At 34.7% G+C, this 20,524-nt stretch overlaps 1 protein-coding gene across 1 annotated transcript in view; it reads right to left on the bottom strand.

The window, feature by feature from the left end:
• VPS50 (VPS50 subunit of EARP/GARPII complex) overlaps nt 1–20,524 on the bottom strand; it is a 130,791-nt gene that overhangs the window by 47,585 nt on the left and 62,682 nt on the right. Inside the window, exons 13-16 of the mRNA XM_056118362.1 lie at nt 13,393–13,525; nt 10,420–10,511; nt 7,014–7,108; nt 6,324–6,422 (exon numbers count right to left, since the gene is read on the bottom strand). Coding sequence (XP_055974337.1) covers nt 6,324–6,422; nt 7,014–7,108; nt 10,420–10,511; nt 13,393–13,525 — 419 coding nt within the window. The remainder of the gene's footprint in view (nt 1–6,323; nt 6,423–7,013; nt 7,109–10,419; nt 10,512–13,392; nt 13,526–20,524) is intronic.

Below are 20,524 nucleotides of genomic sequence, written 5' to 3'. Positions count from 1 at the left end.
GTTAATCCAGGAAATAAAAAATCCATGCCTGTCCTACTCTTAGGTTTTCATTACTTGTTAGAAGAAGAGTTACACATAATGTTCGGGATTACAACACCCCCTCCCGCCCTGCAGAGCTACTTTGCAGAGCCCATAGCCCTCATATCACTGGAGATATCCCTATTAAAAAGTCTCTTTCTGAATCTATTTTGGAAAATAATATGGAGACATTTCCAAAAAAAATACAGCTTCCATATAACCTAGCAATTCCACTTCTTGGCATCTGCAGAAGAGCCCAAAAACTCTGTTCTGTTCCAAAAAGAGATTTGTGCTCCTATGTTCCTTGCAACACTATTCACAATAGACAAAATCTGGAAACAATCCAAGTGTCCAAGAAGAGATGACTGGATAAAGAAACTAGTACCACTGGGCTATAAGAAAGGACTATTGTAATTTGTGCTATGTGAATGAGTGTGAAGAATATCATGTTGTGTAAAGTTATAAGAAGGAAGACACAAACAGAATGACCTCTGTTATTTTGTGGGACATAAAGGAATATGGTTAGGGAACAACAACAAATGACCAAAGGTAACAACGCATGAGAATTGGTTTACTGAACTTATTCATCAAGGGTGAGAGATGGGAAACGGAGTGGGGAACAGTGAGACATTGTCTAATGGCTGATGAAAGTGAACACTCCCTAGATGGATAGTGTGGTATTCAAATGCTGCATTCAAGAAACCCCATTATTAGTAGTATTATAAATCACTCTTACTCAAATAAAATTTAAAGCTAAAACTACTGATAACTTACTATAAAATATATAAGTCCCACTACTGTAAAAAAGAAAAGATGATTAGATCATTTGGTCCAGAAATAAAAGCAAAATGAGCTTATTTTTTTGCTCCCTTATCAAAGATTAAATGATCAGATATTTGAAAGTATGTGTAAGATATCCAACTCTCTTTCATTGGTCTGAAGGTCTGTTTTTATTCCAATTCCATGCTGGTTTAATTACTACCGCTTTGTAGTACAGTTTAAAGTTGGGGAAGGTGATGCTTCCCTTCTTTTTCTCAAGGACTGTATTAGCTACTCTTTAACAAATGGTACAGGGAAAACTGAAAAGCTGCATGAAAAAAAATGAAATTAGACCTCTCTAATTTTATGCACAAGAGTCAGGTCAAAAAGGATCAAAGACCGAAGATAAATAAATAAATAAATAAATAAATAATAAATAAATAAAGTTTCTTTTTCTCAGGGAAAAAAAAAGGATTCAAGACCTAAACATCTGACTTGAATTCATAAGTACATGGAAGAAAACAGGCAAAACCCTTCATGACATTGAAACTAAAGGAATCTTCAACTATGAAACATCACTGACCAAGCAAGTGGAACTACATTAAACTAAGAAGTTTCTTAACCTCAAAAGAAACAGTGACCAAGATACAGGGACAGTTCATGGAATGGGAAAAATTATTCACCCAATACTCATCTAATAAGAGGTTACTATCAAAGATATTGGAGGTACTGGTAGAACTTAAAATCATCCAACCCCATCAAAAAATGGAGAGAAGAAATGAACAGAAACTTCCTAAAAGAAGAAATTCAAGGGGCTGGAGCAATAGCACAGCGGGTAGGGCGTTTGCCTTGCACGCAGCCAACATGACCAACACAGGTTCGATTCCCAGCATCCCATATGGTCCCCCGAGCATCGCCAGGAGCAATTCCTGAGTGCATGAGCCAGGAGTAACCCCTGAGCATCGCCGGATGTGACCCAAAAAGCAAAAAAAAAAAAAAAAAAAAAAAAAAAAAAAAGAAGAAGAAATTCAAATGGCCAAAAGGCATATGAAAAAATACTCTTCATCACTAATTACCAGGGAGATGTAAATCAAAACAACAGTAAGATACCATTTCACACCACAGAGACTGGCACACATTCAAAAGAAGAAGAACAAACAAAGAAGAAAACTGGCTGGAGGGTCCCACAGCTCCAGTAGAATGTTCCAGGTCCCAAACAGAGCCGATATCACTGGGAGGTTCCAAATGGGGTAGGTGCTGCTGTCCTGCCTTTTCCAGATGGAACCCCGGTGACCATCAGCTTCTACAAGCATAGCTCTGGCATGAGGGTACCAGGACATTTTTTCCGAACCACGATTTTTTCTGCAACATCTCCTTATATACAAAGTGATCAATGGAAAGTAAATCATCCAACATTTCTCCCTGAAAATCAAGCTTAACTCTTTTGCAAACCACAACACCCAAAAGGAGAGAGAGAACAAAGGGGAATGCCCTGCCACAGAGGCAGGGGGGGTTGGGGGGATGGGGGGTGGGAGGGATACTGGGATCCATGGTGGTGGGAAATGGGCACTGATGGAGGGATGGGTATTTAAAAAAAAAAAAGAACAAGAACAACCAGTGCTAATACAGATTCAGGGAGAAGGGATTCTCATTCATGGTTGGTGGGAATGACAACAGGTCCAGCCTTTTTTGGAAAATAATATGGACATTGAAAAATTGAGCTCCCATTTGACCCAGAAATACCACTACTGGGAACATACCCTGGGGGACCAAAACCACACAGCAGAAACACCGCCTGCACTTCTATGTTCATTGCAGCACTATTCACAATATCCAGAAGCTGGAAACAACCCGAGTACCCGAGAATAGGTAACTGGATAAAGAAAATACAGCACATATACACAACGGAATACAATACAGCTGTTGGGAAAACTGAAGTCATAAAACTTGCCTATAAATGGGTAAATATGAAGAGTATCATGCTAGGCGAAATGAGTCAGGAGAGGAATTGATATAGAATATACAACTCATTTGTGGTTATATTTAAAAAAAATAGTATGAGACTAATATCCAAGGTGAAGGAAAAAAGGGGCCAGGAGGACTGGTCAATGCTTGAAATCTACCACAAGTGTGTAGGGGCAGGGAGTAGGTAAGATAGAGAAGGGACCAGTATGACAATAATAGTTGGAAATTATCACGTTGGATAAGAACTGAGTATTGAAAGTAGGTAAAGGGATATACATGATAACTTTCCAGTACCTGTACTGCAAAATACATGCCTAAAAGGGGGGTGGGGGGGAGAGACACAGAGAGAGAGAGAGAGAGAGAGAGAGAGAGAGAGAGAGAGAGAGAAGTGAGGGAGATGGGGAGAGTATTTTCACCGTTCTATTATAGCTACATATCCAAGCCAATTGTTAAAGTGGTCTCAAAGTCAGAATAAATATGTCTCAAGAACTTTTTTATTCTCCAGAGCTCTATTTGTCAGTAGAAAATCTTAAAAAAAACTCCAACTATATCTAAACACTTTTATTAGCAAAATTAAGATACATCTGATCTATACTTCACTGTCTTGTAGTGTTTTTCAGTATTTGTACATTATACTTTGGTGGAAAATAAATTGAAACATTCTAGATCTAGATTCATCACTGGCTAATGTAGTGACTTTAGTAAATTTTGTGCCCCACCTCCCACCCTCGCTGCCCACCAACCTACTTCTGAACACATTTATGGTCAGTATCTGTGTTAAAAAATGACTTTAATTACAATTTTCCAAATGACAACTATTACAGAAATAATGATTATAGCAGTGATATAAGCTATTTTTTTAAATCTGCCACTTTTTTCAAATCTAAGATAATGAGAATACTAAAAAGAACTGAATCTTTACTTTTAATCTAGTACAACACTTGCAATGTATAAAAATGTAAGAAAAAGGGGTGAAATCTGCAAACACCAGGCACAGAGATTTGGGGTTCCAATCTCATTTTAGAGTGAATTGTACAGCAGCCCAGAGTGGTTAAATGATTTGTCCAATGTCAGACAGCTTGCAGACAGGGTAAGAATTCAAGCCCGCTATCTCCCAGTTTGACTAATAACACAGTATTTACAGCCTCTTCAGTGGGAAACAAATTTCGTAATTATGTACATTAAGAGGTTGAGTATTTTGAAAATATTTAAGTAAGTCACTTCTATATTCTCTAATTTTATGAGAATAAATTTCTATGAGGAGTTTCTATCTGGTCAGAGACTAACAAACCCCAGACATATTCACCACAGGGGGCAGAAACCTCTGACAGTCAAAAGTGGAGGAGAATGTAAAATATAAACAATTAAGTAAATCCATGGTTTTTCACTGCACACACTCTGCAGTTAATAAGAACACTAAAAGGTCTCTGAGCTGTCTTGCTGAATATAAAACAATCCTTGGGAATTAGACACCCAGTATGTATTTGTTCTGACAGGATAAGGAGACTTCCATCCCACGCAATTCTTTACCCTTTCCCTCCCTGATTAAAAGGGACTCTCCTCGTGTTACACAGAATGTGTACAGGCCAGGCCTCTGTTTTAAAGCCAGGCTTAAGTTTTAGCATAAAAAGGAGTTATAAATAAAGGCAATGCTAGGATTTCATGTTTTCCCTTATCACAGTTTTCCTGAGGTTTAAGCATTTAATTTTTTTAGTTTTTAAAACATTTTTCATTCAATAGTGAAAATTAAAGGCTCTATTTTGGAACAGGTTTGGTTTAAATAATCCTTCAAAACAATTTACGTGGATAGGTTTTATAATTAGAAAATTCACATTTAAATAATTTTACTAATTAACGAAGTGTTTTATGCCCAGTAATCTCTTTTCATATGTACATATTGTGACCACATGTATACTCAAAACAAGGAGAGAAAGGGCATTTACTCTCAACTTTTCTTAGCATTTTGACAACACAAACAAAGCTTAATTCTTAAACGTAAAACTGTAGAAAAAAAACTGTAACTAAATTCAAATTAAACCTATGTAAGGGATACAGCAGTGAGTCTAGCTTCTATCAAGAAAGGTCTAACAGCACTCTCAAAGCTATTTGACAAAGGCAATCACAATGCTACATGAAAATTCTTTCCTGACTTTTTCACTCCCAAAACTAATTCTAAAGACCCTGTATCAAAATCAGGAGTGAATGGTTTGCAAAGCAATGCAATAAATTATCCTGAATAGGTTTGGTAGTTGAGAATATCTCCAGACATAAATACTTTGCTAGGTTTGTTATTATACCATGCTTTCTTCTTTTGAAGCAGTCTCAACTGATTTAGTTTCCTTACTAGTTCATATCATATAGCAGGCTAAGAAAAATAGCGAAGAGCTTGTACAGCAGGTAGGTTATCTGTATTCAACCTGGATTTGATCAAAAAAATTATTAAAAGTGGCTAAATTTCTGACCTTGGATATTAGTTTCATACTTTTTTTTTTATATATCCCACAAATGAATGAAGTAATTAAATATCTGTTCCTCTCCTGACTCATTTCACTCAGCATGATACACTCCATGTCCACCCATTTATAAATTTCATAACTTCATTTTTCCTAAAAGCTGCATGGTATTCCATTGTGTAAATATATACCAAAGGAAAGCCAGCCACAAGTGTGTTGGGGACAAAGGGCAGTTAGGAGAGAGAAGGGACCAGTATGACAATAATAACTAGAAATGATCACTTGGGACAGGAACTGTGTGTTGAAGTAGATAAAAGGATATACATGATAACCTTTCAATACAGGGGGGTTGGGGAGAGAGAGAGAGAGAGAGAGAGAGAGAGAGAGAGAGAGAGAGAGAGAGAGAGAAAGAAAGAAAGAGAGAGAGAGAGAAAGAAAGAAAGAAAGAGAGAGAAAGAGTGTGCATGCCTGTCTCAGAGGTAGGGAGAGCAGGAGGGAAAATGGTGACATAGGTGGTGAGAAATGTACACTGGTAAAGGGATGGATGTTGGAACATTATATAACTGAAACCTAATTATGAATAATCTTCTAACTGTATCTCACTGTGATTCAATTAAAAAATAAATTGAAAAAAAATTTTTTTTTTTTTGCTTTTTTGGGTCACACCTGGCAATGCACAGGGGTTACTCCTGGCTCTGCACTCAGTAATTACCCCTGGCGGTGCTCAGGGGACTATATGGGATGCTGGGAATCGAACCTGGGTTGGCTGCATGCAAATCAAATGCCCTACCTGCTGTGCTATTGCTCCAGCCCCATGAATTTAAATTTTTTTTAAGTGGCTAAATTTTTCTCATAAATGCTGAGAAAACGTTTACCTTTCATACTAGAAAAAGCGGTTCAATATTTAGCTCAATAAATAGTTCAGTTTGGAGTGACATCAAAGCAAATATATTCAAACTTATGAGAATATTCTAATTTTGTAATAAAAAAAACTTTAACATCTAAAAACTTACAAACATTTTTTCAAATTCAAAAGTAACTTTTAAACCAATATTAGGCAGAATTAATCATTATATAAATGTATTCTCATCATTTACATTAATCTACTCATTTAATTAGAATTCTTACCTGTGGTAGTTCTTAAAATAATTGACACTTTGTTTTCTAATAGATTCTTGCAAAACTTCAGACTTGCTACCACAAAATTCTTCTCCAACTTGCATCAACCTAGTTGTAAAAAAAATTTATATGTATTTCTGCAATATTCTGATAGAAAAAAAAGAAGTCCATATTCACTTCCTATAAAGATAACAATCAAAAAATTTTTGATAGTTGAAGAAATTGGAAAGAACACAAACCCAGTATAGTTTAAAAACATTTAAAGGCAGAAATATTTAACACATACACAAATCTAGCGGGCTGGAGTGATAGCACAGCGGTAGGGCGTTTGCCTTGCACGCAGCCAACATGGCCGACCCGAGTTCGATTCCTCCGCCCCCTCTCGGAGAGCCCGGCAAGCTGCCGAGAGTATCTCGCCCACACGGCAGAGCCTGGCAAGCTACCCATGATGTATTCGATATGCCAAAAACAGTAGCAACAAAGTCTCCAAAGGAGACGTTACTGGGCCCGCTCGAGCAAATTGATGAACAACGGGAGGACCATGACCGGACCGTGACAAATCTAGCAAAAAATGGACTAGGGATATCTATTATCTTCATTTCCGTGAAAAAAATTTACATGATAATTCACAGATTTATGATTTCATTATCACAGCTGAAAGAATAAAACAAAAGAATAAAAGAAAATCTCAAATACTACCTGCTTATTATGTCCAAAACAAAGATGAAATCATCATATTTGAATATGGACAAATCAGTTCCAAGCAAATAGGTTTTCACTTTTAGCTGAACATCCTATAAGACAAAAAAAAAAAGAAATTAAAGTAAATCAAAAACATAGAAAATAATCTTACAAAATTTTTCTATAACTGTACCTTAATATTAGAGAGTAATCCATTCTTAACTTGATGAAAAGAATATCTATAACAATTTGCACCAATAGTGAACATACATAGGTAGATATAATAGACAACAAATATTAAAAACATCAAATATTAAAAATAAACCACAATTATCACCATTTATATACACACACGTAATACTAGATTACATTCTAATAGAGGATATAAGGATGAAAGCTATTATTATTGCCTGGCAGGTTAGAAATCCCATCTAATCAACTAAAAAACACTTAGAATTAATCAGATAATTTTGTGATTTCATATAATACATTAAAATTAATAGTTTTCATACAGTGAAGCTTCTGTAGTTCTTAATATGAAAAGTCTCCATTTCAAATAAATATTACATATATTTATAAATAATTTTAGTAAGAAGTTTCAGAGATATAGGAAAAAAGAACCCATTCTAATTAGATATAAAAAAATTTCAATAAACAAAGGACCAACTGAGTGAATAAACAGTGCAAAGATATCAACTCATTCAAATTAACATAGATTCAATAAAATCCTAATCAAAATTACAGCAAAAATGTTTCTTCTGAACACATTCTAAAATCCATCAGAAATAATAAACTGGCAAAATAATTTTATGAGGCTTTATAAAGATGAAGTAGAAATTGTGATACTATACTAATAAGCAAATTGTAAATTCTATTATTTATAAGCAAACTAGAAATTATATCATTATTTATTTATTTTACTATTATATTTTAGGTTGACACAATAGTGTTAAAGTTTTTTATATCAACGTACAAAATCACTGCTTCCACCACCACCAATATGTCCCAGACCTTCTACCAGTGTCCTTATGTCACCTCCAGTGAGATCTTCCCCCACATCCATCCACCCATATTTGTTAATATTCTATATGCCAAGGGCAAGGTTTGTCATTGTTTTATACTGTCTATTCCCTGGTTAGGTGTCTCTCTCTCTACTACAGATGATTATCCAGTAATTATTCTCCCCCAACTTATTTCGCTTAACATGATAACTCCAGTTTCATTTGTGTTGGTATGCACTGCATGATTTCATCATTTCTTATATAAAAACTATTTTAAAAAGAACACTAGTAAATACAGAGAAATCAATGCATAAGACATTTTAAACTAAGATTTATATATTATACTTAAATACAGTAGTTCTAGGGGTGGGCATTTTTTACCCTTCTAATATTAGAGACAACACAGAGTCAAGTATTTGTGAAATCCTCATGCACAGTGCATGACATACTTAAGACTTGAACTCAGGCCTATCTGCCTTCAGTCTCCTCTATTCACTGCACCTTCCTACAAGAAGGTTAAATATCTTCTTATGCTTTCTAATCATCATTTTTAATTATCTCTATAACTGATACATTTCTGATAAATACTATAAATTTTCACATAGTCATCTGTGCTTTGAAATTTGAGATGTCAGAAGTTAGAAATGTTTTACAGTACATATAGAATATATTACAAAATACTCCCAGTGCATTCAAGAGCTGTTCCCCCAAATAACACATTAACATTCCTGCAATACTGAATGTTTACTTCAGTGGAATAAATACTATCAAAATCCTAAATAATGGAACTCGTAAAATTCTGCTGTCAACAAAATTAAATTTATGTCAGGTAATACTGGCAAAAGTGTTATTAAAACACTTCATAACACTTAATAACACTCTGCTTTTCAGAGTTTTTGCTTTTGTTTTACAATTGTATTGTTCAATTAGTATAGTTTCAGTTAAATAATCAGTGAGTTCCTAAAATATGCAGTCTATTCTAGAATTGATTGGGAAGTAGGGTTGGAAATACAGAGGGAACTTGGGAAAGGCAGAGATAAAAATCTTCTAAAACAAAAACAACAATATAATAATCTATACTAAAAAGCATGGTGACTTACATTGAAGTGGCCAAATTCCTATATGAAATGCTTTGCCAAATTTAATGGATTTCCAAATATTAGAGAAAATGTCAAGGTTGCTTGACTGACTGAAAACAAGTGACATAAAATGCCAGGCCAATATTGGATTACCATAAATTATACCATAAATTTAACTCAGTACAACTACAGTCTATTAGGAGATTAAATCAGATATAATTCATATAAGAAACTGCCCTTCCATTATATACAATATTCAGTAAAAAGTAGGTTCACGCTTATAACAGCAAATGAAATATTAGATTAATATGGTCAGAAAAACTAAAACTCTTAAAGCTATTATTTAAATTCTTTTAAAAATTATAAATTTAAAGAGTTAAAGTTATCAAAAATTAGAAGAATATTATGATTCTTGAAGAAATTTGTTTTTAATATATATATTCCTAGACATATTTTTTCAAAGAAAGGTTTCTAGAGAAGACTGCCAAACTAAAAACCAGTCTCAGTGAAAAATCAAATATTTCAAAAGACCATAACATGGGGAGGGGGGAAAAAAAATCCTAAAATGTTTAAGGTGTCTAAATTGTTCAAAAAAGTCCAGAAAGAATAAAGAAAATCAAGAAGGAAATTATACAATTTCCTAAAAAGGAACAAAATTTTAATAAATCAATAATCTGCTTAGTTTTGAGCCATACCAATTGGTATTTGGGGCTCATTCTCAGCAGTGCTCAGGGATCTTGCAATGCCACAAAATGAATCTGGGTTTTCTGTGTGCAAAGTATGTGCTCAACTCATTGAGCTATTTCTCTAATCCAAACAAATTAAAAATCTGACAACTGAGCTGGTAAACTGCAAAATCTTCAGAAGATACAGTTAGCTAATGAACAGATAAGATTCCCTCCAGGGACCAGTCACTGACTCAGAAAAAATCCACCTCACTCTACTTGGGATTCTGACCCAAGCATGTTTTCAATTTAATTAAACAGAAAATTTAAATAGAAAAGGAAAGTGAAAATATACAAATAAAATTAAAACAAACAGTATCTTACTAAGAAAGCATTTTTAGGAAAACATAAATTTGCTAAGACACTAAAAGCAAAAAAAAAAAATCAGAAATAAATAAACATTATAATGTACATTTTCAAATTAAAGTACATTTTTTCTACTGTCCCTTGTAGTAGAATCTAAATGTCAACAGAATTACAGAAATTAATTAAATGAGACAATCCAAAGAAAAAAGAACATTTGGTTAAATTCATAGGAGTATAAACATTGAATTTAACATCAACTTTGACATGAAAGTTACTATTTCCTTTCTATTAAAAAAAAATTAAAAAACCAAACCTGCCATATTCGTGTAAGTCCATGTTCTAATTTCTTTTTTATGTAGCCACGATCAAAATTAGTTTCTTCGGTACCCATCAGATTACTCCCTTCTAAAATTAAAAGATGCATACATATTTAGATTTGTTTCACGTTTTGCTTTCCAAGAAAATTCACACACTTGGATTCTACATACTACAAGCTTATATAAAAAACAGAAAATACACTCAATATTTACATAACCAAATGTCAAAAGGCATTAAAATAAAATCTATTTGACAAAGAAAATTAACTTAGACCATGAAATATTAAGTATATAAGGGACATTTAATATCCATGTCATACATGATTAGAATTGGTTTTACAACTAGGATAGTTTGATATTAGAGACCGGATTCTTAAAGGTTCATTTTGCATACTTCATTACAGAATTAATTAATTCAATTACCAACTAATATACAAATGTTAACAAGAATACAGATGGCAGAACTATCCAGTGAACTAGTAATGAATTGCCTTTGCATTTTTCAAGATTCAGAATAGTTGTTTCTAGTCAAGATATTCTGATGATGTCTACTTAAAGGTAAACTTAATAGCCTGGCTCAAAACAAATTCCACCCTAGATATAATGGAAACACCATACATAAATTTATACTTCAAAGATTACTGTCATTGTGTGAAAAACTAGAATAACTGAGGATATTGTCTCAGGTACACAGCATGTTTGAACTGATTCACCAATAAAAGGCCCTTGAGTAGACCAGACCCCAAGTCTACATCCTACATTTGACGACCACTTTTACAGTTGAAGCTTTATTATCAATTTGGTCTGGTTCAGGAACTGACATCCTAGGGCAGGGCACCTACATGCTAGCTTTACAGTTTCATCTTACAGTGGGACAGGTTAGGACACCAGCAGACAAAGAACTTGAGAGATCGTTTCAGCTTTTCAGTGAAGAATAATTTTCAAATAACTAAGTCCCTAACTTTTATTCCTTAATATGAATGTGAAAGGGATAATTTCAGGTCAATAAATAATCTTTAGAAATCTAGATATTTTCAGCTGACCAGAATCCTTTATTTTCTTATAAAGTATAGACTAGGTCAGGAATTTTTAGGAAAGAGGACCAAGTATATGCGCTTCAAATGGAGTTTTACATGTGTCTCAATACTGCAATAGAATACATATATATCAGCATCATAAAACATATATTAGCCATTAGCATAAAGTAAGTTTCACCGTGATAAATATCTACTGTCCTGTAACTTTTATTTTTCTGCGATCATTGTTGGGGTTGGTTTTTTTTTTTGGTTTGGAGACCACACCTGGCAGATAATCAAGGGTTCTCCTAGCTCAGGTGTTCCTCCCAGAAACACTCGGGGAACCAGAGGGTGCCAGGGGCTGAGCTGGGTTGGCTGCCGGGAATAAAGCAACCTTGACTCCCTGTACTATCTCTTGGGCCCTATCTTCTTGTATGAATGAGACCCTTCAGAGAAGTGCCTATGACACCTAGAATCCCTTCAGCTTTTAGTTTACATCTCAAGTATCTGTTAATCTTGTTGTCAAATTTTCTTTGATTTCTCTCCAAATAATGTATTTGAAGTGGAAAAAGAGATGATAAAATATCTTAACAATTTCCACACCCAGCCAGAAATAAAGGAGCTTGAAATAGGATAAACTTGTGGAAAACTAGAATCCCAATAAGTAAACCCAATGAAGAAATCTTTATCTAACTTGATTTTTTTAAGAGCTTAAGAACATTCTATCATAATTATCTCCTTCATCCATTTTCTTTGATGGTATAAATAACAAAAACAAAAACTTAATATATTCTCTAAGCCTACAGAGACCCTGCAGTAGATCTATTTATCTTACAGGATTTTTAGCAGAGTGTACGTTGTTTTTCACTTATCACTTTAAAGACAAACTGAGGAAGAAGAAGCTAAAGTAACCTCTTCACATTATCACCTTATGTAAAGGCAGTCAAAATCTGAAGCCTGGTATCTCTAACTGCAAAGACCATGCTCTAAGAGGAAGTCTGGGGAAGAGAATAACACAGGAGTTGGGTAGAAAGTCTTGTCAAGATTCTTGGCTCAGAGTCTTGCTTTCTACTTTGTTTCCTATCGTTTACCACATCACACAAATGCTCCCCCACAAATATTTCTCTAAAAGAATAAAATTCCCAATAGGATTTTCCACTTGTTGCTGTCTACGTTTAAAAACTTCTGAGGAATCAAGACAGATATTCTGTACTTTCAAAGCATGTATTCAATCAAAGACTAAGCTATGGGTGTTCCTCCACTCCCATACCACAGAAAAAAAGCTAAATCAATTGCATGTAATATAAAAAACTTGAGTGTGCTTTAATTAATTTTTGAAACATTACGCAAAATGTTGGGCTGGAGCGATAGCACAGCGTGTAGGGTATTTGCCTTGCACGAAGCCGACACGGCCGACCCAGGTTCAATTCCTCTGCCCCTCTCAAAGAGCCCAACAAGCTGCTGAGAGTATTTACGCACATGGCAAAGCCTGGCAAGCTACCTGTGATGTATTCAATATGCCAAACACAGTAACACAATGGAGTTACTGTGTTTACTGTATGTTAACAATTCTCACAATGGACAGAATTGTTAAGATACAGTAACTCTCACAATGGAGATGTTACTGGGCCTGTTCTAGCAAATCTATGAACAACAGGAGGACAGTGCTCCAGTGCAGTGCTACACAAAATGTTGATAAAATTATTTTCAGAAGGGCCACTCCTGGCAATGCTTTTGTCCAGCAGTGGGAGCCACCAGGTCCATACCTGGCAGTGCTCAGGAACTGAAGTCAGGTCGTGCCTCTACATGTGCTGCAGACCACTTTCGAGGCCCAAGTCACTATAGTGAACATTTAACCAAAGTCACTGTGGTCCCTAAAAATCTGAAACCACAATGTCTCTTTTCTCTTTGGCATAGTTCAGATTTTAAAATGAAAACAAAATAATTTCATACCAGAAGCAGAAGTAGTATCCTCATTGTCATGTTTTTCGTGCCATTCCATAGTCCTGTAATAGCTGAGCATAACTTCCCACAGTGCTTTGCAGAGGTCAGCAAGACATGGAATATAGCTATCTGGGGTGACATGCTGAAGAAAATAAGAGTTGAATTTCAAATTATCATGCTTACTTTCATATTTAACCAAGGTAAAATGTTAAATTTATCATACAACTTCACTCCAGAAATAGAGATAATTCAGAATTTTTTCCACTGATCGATTTAAAGGGAACAACCAATGACGAGGAATTTTTGATCAATCCCAAAATAAAATTGTAATGATCAATCTTAACATCCAGCTTTATTGGTACAACCTGATAATTAGTAAAATAAGGGCTGGAGCAATACCACAGCTGGTAGGGCGTTTGCCTTGCACCCAGCCAACCTGGCCAACCCCAGTTCGATTCCTCTGCCCCTCTCAGAGAGCCTGGCAAGCTACTGAGAGTATCTCACCCGCACAGCAAAGCTTGAGAAGCTACCTGTGATGTATTCGATATGCCAAACACAGTAACAAGTCTCACAATGGCTATGTTACTGGTCCCACTCGAATAAATTGATGAACAATGGGAGGACAGTGCTATAGTGCTACATATTTAATATTAAACATTTAGCACTAATGTTATCATAAAGTTAGACAGACTATTATCTTTTCATGGCAAGGCTACAAGAAAACAGGCATTCACAAATATTTCTGGTGGGAAAACAAAATGATACAACCTACAGAGGGAAATTCAAGACTAGCAACCACACATGTAATCCCTCTTTCAACCCAATAATTTCTCATTCCAGGAATTTATCTCGAAAATGTATCTCTAACAATGTAAAATATGTGTGCACGAGGTTGTCAGAGAATTACTTACAATTGCAAAATATTGTGTTCAAACACAAGATAAGCTTGCTAAACTACTATTCATACATATAAAAGTATTATGCAACTGAAAAACAATAAGCAGATTATATGCACTTAAAACATATATTTATGAAAACTCCCGTAGTGGTAATTTTTAATTATATATAAATAATAACAGAAAAGTTTTAATGCATATGCTTTTCACAAAAATAAACAGGGAAGACAAGGTCTAATTTAGTTACCTATAGGATGTGGAGTGAGAGATAAAACGAAGGACCCTGAGAGAAACCCTTCTCTGAGTACAGCAGGTGCTTAAGTAATGCTGCCTAGCTCAAAAATCATTTCATTATATAGCCAATGACTTAAAAAGAAAAAGAGAGAAAAAAAAAAACACTCCTGTGTTGAAGTGGATGTACTCCCCATGTCTGTGCAGCATTTCTCCCATATCACACAGACGTGTACATTAGGTTAAATGGCTTATCTAAAGTGGCCTAGTCTGAGTACTCTGCAATAGAGGGTCCAGGCCAGAGTCTGGTGAGCAACAGGAATAGGTTCTGACTATCAGGACACTTACAGGGAATAAGCAGGTTGAAGAATTAAAGTATGAATGAAAAATACTATTATTCAATGTCAGAAGGTGGTTAGAGGCTTTATAAGTTTGGTGATTTTTTTTGTGACTCAGAAATATACCAAAGAAATTCAACTCCTGTTGATATCAATAATAAATAGTAAGGTAGATTTCTTTATATGTTGCTTCTCCAAAAATTGTACTTTCCAAGAATCTCTCCATACTTTAAGAACAGACCATAGGAAATACTGGCTTTAGCTAACTATTTACATTAGAAATAGAAAGGCTATCCAAATTTACACATAGAATGAATATAAATTATTTTTTTAAACTTATATCACAATTTGAAATAATTTTTCATTCAATTTTCATGATTATGCTTATTACTACGTTTACAATGAACCAGGCTTGATTTTTTCCCCCTGGTCTTATTTTACTACATATTGTACCCGATATATCTCATGTCACACACGTGATGAAAATCAACACTGATTCCCGATGTGAGTTTAATAGCAGGCAGCAAAAAAAAAAAAACAAGAAGTTCAGAATTGCAATATAGCAATCATTTACCTACAAGTCAATTTTCTCACTTTTGTAAGTGCAACTTTGCATAAATATATATTTATGTTATGCAAATAAATTTAATCTAATTATATCTCAATATTCTTTCTGGGAGAGAAAAGGAAAACCATTTTAATTATATTGTCCCCCAAAGAAAAATTATGACTGTACAAATAATTTTTAGAATTTGCCAATTAATTTTTATTATACTTGTCACAGTTTAACAAACCAGAAAATTAAACCTTAGAACTACTGCTTTCTATTCTCTATCCAACAACTATCTAGCTATATTAATGCCTATTTAAGGAAAAGAGGTTGTTTGTTATTTTTGGAGTATTTGCTGAGATTTTGTGGCTTTGGATGAGATATAAGAGATGTGAAATTATAAGAGATATGTAAAGTGTTTTCAAAAAAAGTTGGCAATATAGTAAAGTTATAGGAAAATTTTTCTCACCAGATTCAAACATAAATTGATTTACATGTGCCTAAACTACTGCACATGCCTACAAAATTCCCTGACAAATTAAAACTGCATTATTACCAAATATGTACAAACATAAAACTATGAAACACAGCATCACTCTACAAATGATTCTGTCTATATTCTAAATAGAAACAAATGTAGTAACTGTAAAGACATAGTAAATAATTTGAAGGTAGGATAGATTTATAAACCTGTTTTCAATAAAAGTATGCCCCAATATGCTAATCCTTGTGCTTGAAGACGATGTTGGCAGTAAACTGAGCCACTTAATTTGAAAACTGGACGCGAGAGGCCACTTTTCACTGTAACATACAACCAACTCATGTAATAACAACAAATGTTTATCATGCTTTTAACACCTTACAAATAATTACCATTTGCAATCTGTAATCTATCATTCATTTTCAAAAACACCTGCAAATCTAAAAATAAGAACCCAATTATATAAACCACAACTATAACCAAAGCTATTCAAGGAAACTAATAGAAAAGGAAAAAAAAACTGCATAAGAAATAGAAAAGTAAAAGCCTGACTTAAGAAAAGAACCTGAATTTCTATACTTAAAGCCTACAGAACTTTTATTCAGAGAGAAATTGTTCCCAATTGTAATCCATAACAAGAGTTCTAGCCAAGAAGCAGAAACTCAGGTTGCCAATCCACAGCAGCTCCAAAATTATCATATAGTCTTAGACAGCAAACCAATCTAGATAGATTTAGTTTCACTGTTCATAAAACAATGGTAGAAATTTTCAGATCAGACCATCTCATTAGTTTAATCCATTTATTAATTACTAATTACCTAACACTGCAACTCAGATAAGTCCCAATTAAGGAACTGGGTGGATTCATTTAAAGTGAGGGAGTCCAAAGCAAAGAAGTACTATATTATAATTGCATTTCTATGTTTTATTAGATATCTATAATAGTAACAAAAGATTTCAATTAATTTAGAAAATGTTCTCATAAGTGAGATACCCCAAGAATTCAATATGATATCTTTTCAAGATTAGGTATATACAGATAAAAAGCAGAAATTTAATTACAAAATATTTCTTTTGTAAGTGTTCTAAAGTATTCTTCACTGCCATTCTTTGACTAACAGCTAGCAGTATCAATTTATTCAGTGGAAATTGTAAAGCAAGAAGAAAACAAAGCCATGTTATTCAGAAAAACACTCCCCAGAAAGCAGAAAGTAACTTAAACTTCCATGATACACTTCCCATGATAAATACTCCCATGATAAAAACTGCCATGATAAACATTTAATCTCCCATGATAAACACAAGCTTGAAGTCAATGGCTGGAAGACAATTATAAAGGCTAATGGAAGACTGAAAAAAGCTGGGACATCCATACAGGTTTTAGATCAATAGCATTCAAACTACAGTAGACGATATAAAGACAAGGAAAGAATTAAATACTGGTTAAAGGATCAAGAGTTCTTGAGGATTTAATTTTCATCAACACATATGCACCAAATGAAAGGACAGCAAAGTTTACATAGCAACATCTATGCGACCTGAAGAAATACATCAATGGCAGCACCACAGTGGTGGAGGAGTTAAATATACCACCTTCACCACTGGACAGATCAACCAGGGAAAATATCAATGAAGAAGCAAGAGCCCTAAATGAGGAGTTGGAAGAACTGGGTCTAACAAACATTCAACTACCAGAATCTATGGGAAAGAGTGAAAGCAGTACCAAGGAGAAAGTTTATAGCTATTCAAGAACACATCAGGAAGAAAGATATCTCCAAAATACTAAATATACTTTCCATTGTACATACTCTCCAGGACAGATCACATGCTGAGACACAATTCAAACATGCCCAAAAGCACAAAAACAGAAATCATACCAAGTGTCTTTCAGACCACAAAAGTAGAAATCAATTATAAAAACAAAGTGGCAATAAAGATTAAAAACCTGGTAACTAAATAACATGCTATAAACAATTAGGTGAATGAGAAAAAAGAAGAAATCAAAGTATTTCTCAGAGCAAATGAGAAAGGAGACACCAACTACCAGAATCTATGGGAAAGAGTGAAAGCAGTACCAAGGAGAAAGTTTATAGCTATTCAAGAACACATCAGGAAGAAAGATATCTCCAAAATACTAAATATACTTTCCATTGTACATACTCTCCAGGACAGATCACATGCTGAGACACAATTCAAACATGCCCAAAAGCACAAAAACAGAAATCATACCAAGTGTCTTTCAGACCACAAAAGTAGAAATCAATTATAAAAACAAAGTGGCAATAAAGATTAAAAACCTGGTAACTAAATAACATGCTATAAACAATTAGGTGAATGAGAAAAAAGAAGAAATCAAAGTATTTCTCAGAGCAAATGAGAAAGGAGACACCAACTACCAGAATCTATGGGAAAGAGTGAAAGCAGTACCAAGGAGAAAGTTTATAGCTATTCAAGAACATATCAGAAAGAAAAATAATAACAAGGAAGAAAGAAAAGGCTCAAATCAATGGTCTAACATCTCTGCTAGAAAAAAATTAGATAAGAACAACAAATGAATCCCAAACACAGTAGAAGGTAGAAGATAATAAGAACCAAAGCAGAAATAAATGATATAGAAAAAAGAGCATATAAAGGGTAAACAAAACCAGGAGCTGGTTCTTTGAAACAAGACTGACAAACATGTAGCTAGACTCAGTAGAAAAGAAGAGAAAGAAAGAAATAAATAGGACAGACACAAGACAGAAATTACAACAGGAACCTCAGAAATAAAAATATATATATAAAGAGTTAATTATGAACAACTTTCATGCCCCAAGTTTAAGAACCTAAAAGATAGGTATGAATTCTTAGAATGAAATGAACTTCCAAGAGTGAACCAAGAGGAAACAGAAAACCTGAATAGACCAATCTCAAGTAAAAAATTGAAACAGAAATAAAAAAAAATCCTCAAGAATCTAGAGGCTGCTTCTAAAGAATAGTATAAATCCAGAAATGAAGAAAGAAGATTTTACCTCTTTTTTTTGAAAGAAAAAAAAAGTTAATTACTGTTGTTTGTTGGTGGTTGCTGCTTCAGTGTGGGGTGGAGGGTCCACACTGCTGTGCTCAGGTGCCAGGAACAAGCTCCTGGGGTACTCAGGGGGTCATACGAAACCAGAGATCAAACCTAGAGCCTCACATCAGCAAGTACTCAAGGCCACTTGAGTCTTATCCCCAGTCCCCAAGAGTCATTTTTCTCATAGCTATTTAAAAGTAACCATCAAAAGAAGAGGCTGCTATATTTAGTCTTTTAAATGTTATTAATTTGCTTTTATAGTCATCAGAAGAATCTATTACCCAGTCCCTATAAAAATTTAGGAAGATGATTTTTACATTAAAACACCAAAATCAACATACTTCGGAGTATCCTTCACATTATTATTATGCTCCTGTTTTACTTTGATTTAGCACTCTAATCACATGCTGAGCAAACACAAAGTGAACAGATGTTCTGTCATCCTCACACAGATCCAAAGCGCCCAGAGACACTAGCCAGCTCTCTCCACACAAGCCCCACCAGTACCACACTATATCCACACTGATAGATGGAATTCAGAAACAACGAAGTGTTATACGTCTCTTTAGATAAATGCTTTTAGTGCTGTAAGTTCATATCACTAGAAACAGATGAGGGAAAAAAAACCCCAAAAAGTGCTTATCAGAAAGCTTCTAGAAATACGGTGCAGGTCAAAACAGCACTAGACTCAGGGATAAATGACATCTCTGGGAAGGATGAACTCTGGGCCAAGCAACTTAAGATGTGTCCAATCTCGTTACTTCTGGAAAGACCAAACTGTCTAAAATTTAAAAACAAAATGTTTTAACATAGGAACTCAGGAAGGAGCACTATACAACAGAGTGGATGGTACTGGTTTGGACTTGGAGTTCTGCCTTAACAACTTACTAAGTCAGGATCCAGCCATATCACATCATGTGGCTAAGTCCGAGAGATAAAGCAAATAACTCAGAGTCTATCTGAAGTTTTAGAAACGATGATTCTGGGGCCAGTCAAGTCCAATGGGTAAAGCAAATAACCTAAAGCAAATAACTCTCAGAAGTTTTAAAAATTATGACTCTAAAAAAAATTATGACTCTGGGGTTAGAGAGATAGTACAATAGGCAGGGTGCTTGCCTTACATGTGGCCTACCGAGTTCCATTCTCAGCACCTCATATGGTCTTCCGAGCCCCATCAGGAGTGAACCCTGAGCATACAGCCAGAAGTACATCCTGAGCACCACTAAGTGTGACCCAAAAAACAAAATTAAATAAAAACTATAATCATCCATAACACTGTAGCACTGCACTGTCCTCCTGTTGTTCATCAATTTGCTCAAGTGGGTCCAGTAATGTCTCCATTGTGGGACTTGTTGTTATTGTGTTTGGCATATTGAATACATCTCGGGTAGCTTGCCAGGCTTTGCCATGCAGAGAAGATAATCTCGGTAGCTTGCTGGGCTCTATGAGAGGGGTGGAGGAATTGAACCTGGTTGGCTAGGTCAGCCGCATGCAAGGCAAATGCACTACCCGCTGGGCTATTGCTCCCATAAAAAAATAAAATTTCTTTATTTATGGATGATTTATGATCATCCATAAATAAAAATATATATA

Source organism: Sorex fumeus, unplaced genomic scaffold, assembly GCF_029834395.1.
Source record: "Sorex fumeus unplaced genomic scaffold, SorFum_2.1 ptg000037l, whole genome shotgun sequence".
NCBI lineage: Eukaryota > Metazoa > Chordata > Mammalia > Eulipotyphla > Soricidae > Sorex > Sorex fumeus.
Note: the sequence above shows the minus strand (reverse complement) of the source record. Positions and strands in the feature narration are given on the sequence as shown.